Here is a 12,403-nt window from a genome sequence, read left to right on the forward strand (position 1 = left end):
AATTAGCAGCGCTCCGCGGTTTCACCCGCGTGGCTCCGCTTCTGTTTGTCTTACCGTGATGATATATTATAGCCTATAGCGTAGTATATTATTATTAGTCTGTGCCTATAGCCTTCCTCGATAAATGGGCTATCCAGCACCGAAAGAATTTTTCAAATCGGACCAGTAGTTCTTGAGATTAGCGCGTTCAAACAAACAAACAAATTCATCAGTTTTATAATATTATCATAATATGTTAATCTTCTATTTTTTAAGACTTCGTTTATAAACAGGACAATAAAAAACAAAGTATTATAACCTAATCTTTTTATTTATCCTTGCTGGTGGGTTGCCAATATATTTAACGTTTTCTCTCTCTCTATCCCTTTCTGGCAAGGGCTCATTGAAATCATACCTTTCGGCTATAGTAGGTAAGCTAGCGTAATAATTAGGAGTTACAATTTTATATGTTTGTCTTGTTGGTACTCCTGTACCTTTAAATCTTTCATCGGATACTATTCTTGTGTCTTCATTATCATCATACCATAGTTTTTCTGTCCTTGCTTTGATTTCCTGCGAACCAACAGTGACGTCATCTACGTAGTCGTTCGATTCCGTTTGTGTTTTATAATCTGGGGATATTTTTAATCTGTTTCGTATTTTGTATCTATTATGAGCTGTAGTTTCTTTGCTAGCGTATATGTTTCTTTCTTTAGGAGGTGTAATGTAATCATAACTATCCTCTTTCATTGTAATCTTTTTAAAGGGTAAATCGTCTTGTTGATTATTTGTATGTTCTGTTTCATAATCGTATATGTTATCATAGTAAACCTTAGTTTTATTGTGTAGTAATTCATATTTGATGTTTATTTTTGGAGATTTAGTATCAGCTTCGTATAGCATTGCTTCTCCGTACATTGGTTCCCTTTTATTGTTCTTAGCTTCAATATTGACTTCAGTTCTTTCATGGCTTTCATCGTTTTGGGGCATTGCATCCTCATAATCATAATTATTGTCATCTATTACTGGTGAAGTTGCCGTAGTCCTTATAGTACTTTTAATATAAACATTATGTTTATACATTTTCTTTTTAGGTCGCATTTGGATATGTCCTTCTTTATATTCCTTTATTTTATTTGTTTTTACTATTTCTGTATTTTGCGCATTTTCTCGAACGACCTGACCCTTATATTTATTTTTAAATTCACTTTCCAATCTCTGTTTGACTCTTTCAACTAATTCTTCAAAATCAATTTTAGTTCCGTCTTCTTTTAAATTTAGACTGGATTTAGGTTCTCTCTGTCTTGCAATAGGTTTCTTGATATGTTTATCTCTTTCTTCTATATTATATTTACTATTATCTATCCTTTCTTTTCTTGCATTAACTTGTTTAAAGTTTTTGAAAGTTGAGTCAGGTGGTATCTGGAGTAATTGGTTTATTAGTTTTTCTGAGCCTAGTTTTTCAGCTATTCTTTTAAAATCTGCTACATTGGCGGCGAATAGAACGTAACATTTTATGTATGTGACACTACAACATAATATACCTGAAATGAATGAGTTCAAAAAGTTATTATGTAACTATTTAAATATTAAAACAGCAAAATTGTACCCTACTAATATTATAAATGCGAAAGTTTGTGAGGATGGATGTATGTGTATGTATGTTTGTTTGTTACTTTCACGCAAATACTACTGAACCGATTACAATAAAATTTAGCACACATATAGAGGGTAACTTGGATTAACACATAGGATAGGTTTTATCCAGGCTAAAAATGCAGGCGAAGCCGCGGGCGGAAAGTACTCACTTTGGTAATTATAATACGAGTATACAAGTGTAAGAGTCATTTTTAGTTTTTCTGGAATCTCTTTAATCAAAGATCATTATTATGAATATTAATTTAATAATATATTAGTACATAAGATATATCCATACTATTATATCCATACTAATATTATAAATGCGAAAGTAACTCTGTCTGTCTGTCTGTTACTCAATCACGCCTAAACTACTGAACCAATTTGCATGAAATTTGGTATTGCGATATTTTGATACCCGAGAAAGGACATAGGCTACCTTTTAATGCGAAATATGTACCACGGGCGAAGCCGGGGCGGACCTCTATTAATATTATAAATGCGAAAGTAACTCTGTCTGTCTGCCTGTTACTCAATCACGCCTTAACTAGTAACTACTGAACCAATTTGCATGAAATTTGGTATATAGATATTTTGATACCCGAGAAAGGACATAGGATAGATTTTATCCCGGAAATCCTACGGGAACGGGTTTTTCTTTGAAAACGCGGGCAGAGCCGCGGGCGGAAAGCTAGTTATTTATAAATTTACTAGCTTTCCACCCGCGGCATCGCCCGCGCAGTCAAAGAAAATCCGGCATAGTTCCCGTTCCCGTGGGATTTCCGGGATAAAACCTATCCTATGTCCTTTCTCGGGTATCAAAATATCTATATACCAAATTTCATGCAAATTGGTTCTGTAGTTAAGGCGTGATTGAGTAACACACAGACAGAATTACTTTCGCATTTATAATATTAGTATGGATATAAAAAGATCGATCACGACTCGAACCCGCATCCTTTCGCGCCAAACCGGTAAGGAAGCCTGACCAATTCAGCCAGTAGTAGTACATAGTATTGCAAATTAAATAAACGTTTTATATAAAATACGAGAAACACTCACAGATTTGTAATATGTACAATAAAAAATCCATTTTTGTTACAACTATAAAATCATTGTTTTGAAATCATAAAGATGTTGATATTGCAGTTTTAAAGTGTTTACATTTCAAATTGTTTTGTGAGGCTTTAATTCATTTTCTACGTGCTTTTTGAAGTGAAACTTCTATATCGGGGTTGGAAAAAAATTTAGTGTAACATTTTTTCGTTACGCTTGACATTTTTCCGTTACGCGCCATCTTTTTCTTAACCCTACCACTCGTGATTACGTATATCTGTGAAGTTGCATATAGTAAATTATTTTTTAAAAAATAAGGTCATGAAGAAGTATCACTTCTTACGTGTGAACACTAGTACAGTACGCACACATTTTTTGACATAAGGTTCTTTCATTTCGATTTAGAAAGAAAGAAAGACACATTTATTTGATTCCACCAGACACAATAAACACAATTCAATTAAAATCAATGAAATAAACACAGAAAACAAACAATTGAAAACAAATTAAATTGTAATCTTATATATAAAAATGATTCGCAAAATGTGTTGGTAAGCGCATAACTCGAGAACGGCTGAACCGATTTCGTTAATTCTTTTTTTATTATATTCCTTGAAGTACGAGGATGGTTCTTATGTAGAGAAAACGTAAACATGTACCACGGGCGAAGCCGGGGTGGACCGCTAGTTAGTAATTAAAATTTAAAATAAATTATTAATTTACTTGACGTGTTAGCTTTTTTCATAATAAATGTAGAAATTAAGACAAGGTATATGAATGGACACGAATATAATCTTAGTCTATCAATGTCGAGAACTGCATTCAATTCGATGCAGCAGTTTTCGGGAGATTCCTCTAAAATACTGACAAACAAACAGAAATAAATAATTTGCAAAGACAAGAAAAATTTATTCACAAAAGAAATAAAACACTTTATAATACTTCAATATAATTTTATTAATACTTAAACATATTTGTCCAAAACCTTACAAAAGAGGGTAGTTGTTAACAATTATTTATTTATTTTATTTTATTTAATTTGACTTTGTGTCGTTCGTGCTCCGTGCCACCCTGACGCTTGGATATAGATCTGAAAATAAAATAATGTTATTATAAGAAAATATGAAAAATCTTAGCCATTTCAGAGGTATATATACAAATAGACAGATATAAATTAAAGATTTTAACGGATTTTAAACGCAATTTATTCATTATATTATATTCCCGACGTTTCCAAATAATAAATCGCGTTTAAAATCCGTTAAAATCATTAATTTCCAAATGTATAATACTCGCGTAAAATTAAACACTAGAAATTACTAAATAAACAGATATTTTAGTACGAATTTTAAACCTATCAACTTTATTATAACTGCATGAAAACTATAGTTTAAAGTCCCTTTTTAATTAATATTAAAATATTAAACTTAACAAAATCAACAATACATACAAGATTATATATTAATACTAGCGGTCCGCCCCGGCTTCGCCCGTAAATAGATGTTGGCCGATTCTCAGACTTACCCGATATGCACAGAAAATTTCATGAGAATCGGTCCACCCGTTTTGGAGGAGTATGCAGACTAACATTGTGACACGAGAATTTTATATATAAGATTCATACTGTTTCGTTTAGTTAACAAAAAAAAATATAAGTAGGAATGTGACAGTCTTAAAATTAAGAAGGAATTTTTGAAATCAGTCCTGAGGCCGTATTATGACCTCTTATTCCCAGTAATCTGTCTGGAAATAAGAGGTCATACTGCGGCCCCTGTAGTTCCTGAGGTTAGCACGACCAAACAAACAAACTCTTCAACTTTATAGTACTTATTAGTTATGATATCAATAAATCTCACCATATGATAATTCTCGACCTAATCGTGGGGAGAAATTGTAATTTCTCCCGAGTCGTGGGGAAAAATGATTACTTCGCGGATCCGTCATCATAGGCTCCTGTCTGTACCTGCAACAATTATTTAATATTATTTTTTTAATTTATAGATTATTTAATAAATAGTAGTACTTTAATACTTCAATCTGAATAAAAAAACGTCTCGGTCTGGCAGGACACAGAAGGCTGGTCACCTACTTGTCCCTAAAGAAAATCGATCAGTGAAACAGATGTATAATGCATCTGCCCCTTACACGGACATGGGACTTCACTTTTAAAAACCTAAGATAATAAAGAAAATTAGGACGTTTGTTTATTTAAAAAAAAAATACTTTTATAAATAAACTAAGATGACTGTTATCATCCTTGGACGAACCAGCGGGCAAAAGTAATAATTCTTGCTTTGTGTTACTGATAAATGAACTACATAATTGCGAAGTATTATTAAAATCCGTTCAGTTGTTTTCGCTTGAGAGTAACAAACATACTTACAAAAATCAATCGCCAAATGTGTTGCTAAGTGTAAAGACTCGAGATCGACTCGATTGATTCGGTTAAATTTTTTAACGTTTTTGTTAAGGCACAAGGAAAATTCTTATGGAAGGAAAACACGAAAAAGTGGCAATAGGGCAGAACAGCGCCTTCCAGGTAAGATAAAAGTACTTACATATCATAATCGCTATTTGTTGATGGCATCTCTTGTTCATTTTGCCGTCTACCGAGACGAGGGGTAAATTCCACGTTGTCCTTTGTAGAACGGCCTAATTTTGGTGTGAATATTGTGTTATCTGTAAAATAAACAGTTTTACCTATTACTAGATCTAAAAAGATCGTATTTTATTTCACTTATAGAGCAACTATATGGAGTTTCTTGCCGGTTCTTCTCCATAGATACTGCTTTCGGAATCGGTGGTTAATGTAAAAAAATGTAACGACGGTTCAAAAGTAAAATAAGAAGTCTAATTGAATAAATAAATGTATGAGTTCGAGTTAGAAAAAAATATGCTAATGCTACACTATTACATACCGTCATTTTGTAATTCATATGGCAGTTGATCATAGTAGTACCTCAAAAGGTCAGCTGCTTCAATCAAACGCAGGAGAGAAACTCTGAAAATTAATGATTTAGTTACTCTTTCAAATGTGTGAATTCGGCATATCTAATATGTAGTTATGCCGAATTCACACATTTGAATGGCGAAGCGAATAACGAAAGCGATTCTGTAAAATATGGTAAAGTTTATACATATTAGGTATACTAGAGGTCCGCCCCGGCTTCGCCCGTGGAACATATTTCGCAATAAAAGGTAGCCTATGTCCTTTCTCGGGTATCAAAATATCTCTATAATATCTCTATAAATATACCAAATTTCATGCAAATTGGTTCAGTAGTTAAGGCGTGATTGAGTAACAGAGAGACAGACAGAATTACTTTCGCATTTATAATATTAGTATGGATATAAAGAATCGTTATTCGGCTCGCTATTCACATAAGTGTGTAATTGCGGCATTAGATTTATATACATAATACATGTATAGCATTTTTGATCGGGAATAATATATTATTACCAAATTCATATTAAACTAGCGGTCCACCCCGGCTTCGCCCGTGGTACATAATATTGACGTTTTCTCTACATAAGAACCATCTTCGTACTTCAAGGAATATAATAAAAAAAGAATTATCGAAATCGGTTCAGCCGTTCTCGAGTTATGCGCTTACCAACACATTTTGCGATTCATTTTTATATATAAGAAGAAGATAATTCTTTATAGCAAAGAAAAGAATATAGCTTTGAAATGATGAAAGTATTTTAAATATTGGTAATTAGTACACAGGGTGTCCCACCGTTGGTAGAGATAAACTACGATAACATGGCGCGCCCCTCCAAATTACTGTTTCAATGTGTGTAGTGAAATACAAATATTTAAATATTATATTATTATTATTTATAATAATATAATAATTAAATTATTAATTTTTATTATTATATTATTTATTATGAATTTCACAAATACTTTCAAACGTTTTGAATTTTGGAGGGGCGCGCCATGTTATCGTAGTTTATCTCTATACTAAGCTCACAGGAGGTTATAGTTTTGCATACGTTAAAATACTTAAAAAATTCCAGACGCATTTTTTTTTCAAATATATGAATTCTTAAAACTCTATGTGTACACTCCTAACAAGCAACCCGCCTAACTTTGCCATACGCAGGTGAACTTTCTTGGAAAATTATGTTTTCATAGACAAAATGCCCACATTAGCCAAGCGGTATATGCCGGCTGCGCGAAGCTAGAGAAGAATACATGGATTTTAAGGAAAAATTTAGCAATAAATTCTTGACGTAATTTTGTTGTTTAAGTATTATTTACGTGATCAGTGTATACAAAACTAAGTCCCTTCGCGCTTAGTATACCAATAGTGGGACACCCTGTATAACTGTATCCAATCCATACTAATATTATAAATGCGAAAGTAACTCATCTGTCTGTCTGTCTGTGACTCAATCACGCCTCAACTACTGAACCAATTTGCATGAAATTTGGTATAGAGATATTTTGATACCCGAGAAAGGACATAGGATAGGTTTTATCCCGGAAATCCCACGGGAACGGGAACTATGCGGGTATTTCTTTGACTGCGCGGGCGGAAAGCTAGTACAAAATATAGCTTGATCTAACAAAATTACAAACAGTAATTTTCTTTTAACATTAAAATAGTCAATACAATAATTTCATTTCTCTATAGAATATTTGTGTGTGTAGAATGTCTCTGTAGACATCTCGCAGAAACCACTGAACCGATTTTGATGATACTTGGCAGAGCTTATGGACCAGAATAACATATAACTTACTAGCGGTCCGTCCCGGCTTCATCCGTGGTACCTACATGTTTAAACTATCCTATCTCTCAAGTTGGATCGAACTACACATGGTGTGCGAATTTTATTATAATCGGTTAAGTGGCTTAGGAGTCCATTGAGGACAAACATTGTGACACGAGATTTATATATATTGAGATGAGACAGAACTAGCTTTTGCTTTCGCGGATTCATCTGCAGATAAAGCCGCACAGATAGTAAGAAAATAATTACCTTGAGTCACCATTCCGTTGTGATCTCTTACCAAGACGTGGTCCGAACCACACACCGGCGCGCGCACCATGTGCTCCCCTGTCTTGACCTTCATCCTGTGAAGAATCATCATCACTATTACAATCCATACCTATAATAAACCGGCCAAGTGCGTTCAATCATAAGGCTAAGACTTTCTTTTCAAAAATGGAGTGGATACACAGGTATTTTTCAAATCGGACCAGTAGTTCTTGAGATTAGCGCGTTCAAACAAATAAACTCTTCAGCTTTATAAGTATAGATAGATTATTCTAGTCTAGTTGTGCCTCGCGGTTTTACCCAAATTGCTCCGCTCCTGTTGGTCTTAGCGTGATGATATATAGCCTATAGCCTTCCTCTATAAATGGACTATCTAACAGTGAAATAATATTTCAACTCGGACCTGTGGTTCCTGAGATAAGCGCGTTCAAACAAACACACTCTTCAGCTTTATAATATTTTGGTATAGAGTATATATAGATATATATTTAATAATTACAATTGAATTATATTTACCTTAGTATCATCAGCATGTACCATAAAACTATATGCAATTACAAGTAATAAAGAAAAAAGGATTCTACGAAGAACAGCGGCCATCTTGGATGTATGGATGGATGGTTACTGATGTTTTCTTCCACTGGAGATGTCTTATATACCAGCAGTGATTGAAAATCTATGGTAATAGATAGGGGAGGTTGGGCAAAGTAGGGTAAGCTTAGTACAGAAAAGAACCTTTTTTTGAATTATAATTTGGCTAATGTTGAATTACAAACGCTAAATTGTAGAGGATGAAGCTTGGTTCACATAAAGAGAATGTTTTGTTTATTTGTACTCGTTACAAACAAAAAATGCCCTTACGTATCAAAATCAAAAACAACTTAGCTGGTTTTGAAAATATTCTATCAGTATAGTAAGGATATTCAAAAGCTGTTGGTTTTGGAAAAATATTTTATATAAATATGGATAGAGGTTAATTCAATTCAATTCAATTCAAATGGCAGTGCTGCGTTGCCACAATTTTGCCAATGTCACGTTGTGGATAGTTTTACATCTCATAGATTTATAAGAAACTGAAATGTATCAGTCAAGCGCAGATATCTACAACAAAAAAATGACACACACAATATATAGAAATTCCCAACACCAGGTTAATTTAATTGTTATAAAGGACGAACATTAAACTATGTACAAAGTATAAGATAGAGGTTATATTTAAGTTTTTATTCCGTTTAAACGGGGTGACAGGATGACGAGCGGAGATAATGGGTAAGTATACATTTTCTTTAGATTATTATTTACCTACTTTACAAAACAAAACTTATGACAACTAAACGAGATAATGCCTTATTAAATTTGTACTTATAAACAACTAGAGGTCCGCCCCGGCTTCGCCCGTGGTACATATTTCGCAATAAAAGGTAGCCTATGTCCTTTCTCGGGTATCAAAATATCTCCATACCAAATTTCATGCAAATTGGTTCAGTAGTTTAGGCGTGATTGAGTAACAGACAGACAGACAGAGTTACTTTCGCATTTATAATATTAGTATGGATTGTTGGTATGTGAAATGAAGAGAGAGCTTTTCAAATATGTATTAGATAAATAAACTTAACAAGCTTTGCTTTTTAATGATAGTAGTCATAACTTCTTATAGATTAGAAAATAAAACAACATAAAGGTAACCTTCATACGCTACGTTATATTGTGAAAGAATAAATAAATATTTCAGGGCAAATTCCCACACGGTACGATCGGATCCCATACTAAGTTTTCGATTGTGTTATGGAAACCAGATGGCTGATAATCATGCATATATAATTTTTAATAAATACTTATATAGATAATTAACACCCAGACCTAGAGCAAACATATATATTCATTACACAAATATTATATCTGATATCGGAATCGAACCCACGACCACTGGCTTGAAAGGCAGGGTCACTACCATACAAGTCAACCGTCAAGAAAAAAAGAAAACCTGATTTTTATACTCTAAATAAAATTGTACGAAAAAGTTCCATTCCACCCCAACCTCCCCTAAAGCTTAAACCGTCTCCCAAATTGATATAAATGCTACCAGGGGACGATTATACGACTTGTATTGACATTCCTAATAATAGTATTTGTAAATAAAGAAAAAACAATTTAATTAATAGAATTAATCCGCCATTTTGTAAATGTTTAGATTTTTATGGCCAAAATGTTTGTTTTATACAAACACAAACTCAATTATTTATTTATTCAATTAGAATTCTTCTAGAAGCACTTTTGAATCGTCATTACATATTTTTAACATTTACCACCGATTCGGAAAGCAGTATCTACGGAGAAGAACAGACAAGAAACTCCATAGTTGCTCTTTTAAATCATGCCAGTATTACAATTTACAAAATATGTAACTGCATATTATATCATCATAATATGCCAAAGAACTGTAGGTATATAAAATAATGAAATTATTAATTACTAGAGGTCCGCCCCGGCTTCGCCCGTGGTACATATTTCGCAATAAAAGGTAGCCTATGTCCTTTCTCGGGTATCAAAATATCTCCATACCAAATTTCATGCAAATTGGTTCAATAGTTTAGGCGTGATTGAGTAACAGACAGACAGACAGAGTTACTTTCGCATTTATAATATTATTAGTATGGATTCAATAACGCATCAAAAAAAAAATAATATTGATTTTTTTATTTCATTTTATTCTTAAAAGGTTTACGGCTGCTTACAAGACACACCTATAACACAGTATATTACCATATTTCCTAGGAAATAATATTGTAATTTAGTGTATAAATTATTTATTAGATTATTATTTTAAAACGTTTTTCGTAAACGTATAAAACGTCAACAAAGGTCCATTTGTTAGTTACAATATTCTTAAATAACTGGGCTATATAACGCCGAAATAATTTTTCTAATCGAACCAGTAGTTTTCGAGATTAGCGCTCTCTTGATTATAGAATAGATTTATTTTTATTATTTCCATAATTTACATATAACAAAGATCCATTTGTTACTACATAATATATAATAACTACCTACTACTATATAATAATGTTAGTAAATTAGGTTAACACCATCAAAAGACACTACGCGTACACGTTTTGACGCAACAAGTGTTCCATGATGGGTGCACTGATATAATAATGTATCTACGTGATGACCACATGATAAAATTATTTGGCCATCACGAAGACGGTAAAGACAGATGAAGACACAGACAACAGATGAAGGAAACTTTAGAGCCCTTTTAAATTCCGTATATATTCTGGCGATACAGCATTGCAAGTTGCAACAACTGTTGTCATGTGTCTCTGAAAATCAGCGTTATGCCGACACGACCATGTCGGCATGACATAATATGTCTTGCATTTATGCTGCAAGCATATTATGCTGAGGGCCTCGCCGTTTAGGTTTTATTTTGGTTTAGGTTAGGTTTTTTTATATATTATAGATATAAGTAGATTAAGTCGAAAAACTGTTAGCTGTGAAGTTTCGTACACAGTTTGTTAGTATAAATAAAGCTTTGGATTGGTTCTTTAAAACCACAACCCTCGATATGCATCATCGCATATTCCTGGTGGAAAGGCTATGTATTTCATATCTCTTGTCAGTCAATTGACAACATTTCATTTTTTATAAGGCCATGAAAGAAAAAAACCGTTTCTTTATTTCGCTCTTGCGATTACAGAAAAAAAATTATTTCATTTTTTTATCGCATATTTTAAGAGAAATTAAATAAAAACGATAAATGTGATGATGACGTCATACATACGGAGGAATAAAAATGCGCCTTAGCCTAATTTAAAAAAAAGCTAAAAAAAAACTATCACTGACATTTACAGGGTATGGCATGTGTCAAATTTCATATTAATGTCATTTTTGTGAATTATTCATGTAAACAAACTTTTAAATCCTGTTATTGTGTTTTGGTTTTATAATTTAATCTCATGAGCGTGATGTTTGTTTGATTGGAGTTGGACCAATTCATTTATATTATACAAATAGTGCCTATAATGTTCATAATTTTCTTGAAATAAAAGACTTTGTTTACTTACTAAAAGTTGTATTTATTTAACACTTTCCAACGTTTTTGGGATAGTATATTTGTTTCCCAGAAATTTTCAGTACCCCTTAACAAATCCTGCATAAAGTCATCATCATCAGTACTTGTGAATAAGTTTCTTTTGTTTAAAATTTGGATCAGCAAATAATAAATAACAATATTTACAAAGCTTGACGAATCAAAGTGACAAATGTGCCAAAATGTCAACTGCCAAGATTTTTTTTAAATTTAAACTAGGTATGTGGCAAAGGAAAAAATGTATTCCTCCGTATGTATGACGTCATTTGGCGCTTACGACATTTTAGAATGAGATGATTTTAAAACTCAAAAAGATGAATGAAAACTTCCATATTTAGAAAAAGCAAAAAATACATGTATCATAATTTTTGATCTAGTTTTCATTAAAATAAAAAAATAAGTAGCTTAAAATTTTGAAATGTTGTCAATTTTATTGCATAGGTTCCTTAAGAGATGGTTTCTAATTAGCGGTTTTAGAGTCTTGCCATGTTGAAATGATCTCTTTTTTTTTTCTTAAAATACACCTGCAATCATACAGGTCTTGTGGGTGATTATGGGTGTCGCCAATCATCGCATTAGTCCGGTGACGCGCTCGTTTGCCCGATTTTACATAAAAAAGCGCTACAAATC

General features: G+C 32.8%; 2 protein-coding genes across 2 annotated transcripts; both read right to left on the minus strand.

The window, feature by feature from the left end:
- Nucleotides 1–291: 291 nt before the first annotated feature.
- LOC149895533 (uncharacterized) lies at nt 292–1,827 on the minus strand. The gene is made up of 2 exons (XM_090118791.1): nt 1,788–1,827; nt 292–1,523 (listed from the first exon to the last, which is right to left on the minus strand). Exons 1-2 carry the CDS (start codon nt 1,825–1,827, stop codon nt 292–294), a joined length of 1,272 nt encoding a protein of 423 aa, XP_089974917.1.
- A 1,814-nt stretch (nt 1,828–3,641) lies between these two features.
- On the minus strand, nt 3,642–8,367 carry LOC149895534 (PBAN-type neuropeptides-like). The gene is made up of 7 exons (XM_090118817.1): nt 8,197–8,367; nt 7,663–7,757; nt 5,592–5,674; nt 5,232–5,352; nt 5,049–5,051; nt 4,530–4,636; nt 3,642–3,763 (listed from the first exon to the last, which is right to left on the minus strand). Exons 1-7 carry the CDS (start codon nt 8,278–8,280, stop codon nt 3,708–3,710), a joined length of 549 nt encoding a protein of 182 aa, XP_089974943.1. The 5' UTR covers nt 8,281–8,367; the 3' UTR covers nt 3,642–3,707.
- Between the last annotated feature and the right edge of the window lie 4,036 nt (nt 8,368–12,403).

The sequence above is a fragment of the Colias eurytheme genome, chromosome 31, assembly GCF_061535395.1.
Source record: "Colias eurytheme isolate Ceu_HAF_F1 chromosome 31, ilColEury1 Martin Lab GWU primary, whole genome shotgun sequence".
NCBI classification, from domain to species: Eukaryota; Metazoa; Arthropoda; class Insecta; order Lepidoptera; family Pieridae; genus Colias; species Colias eurytheme.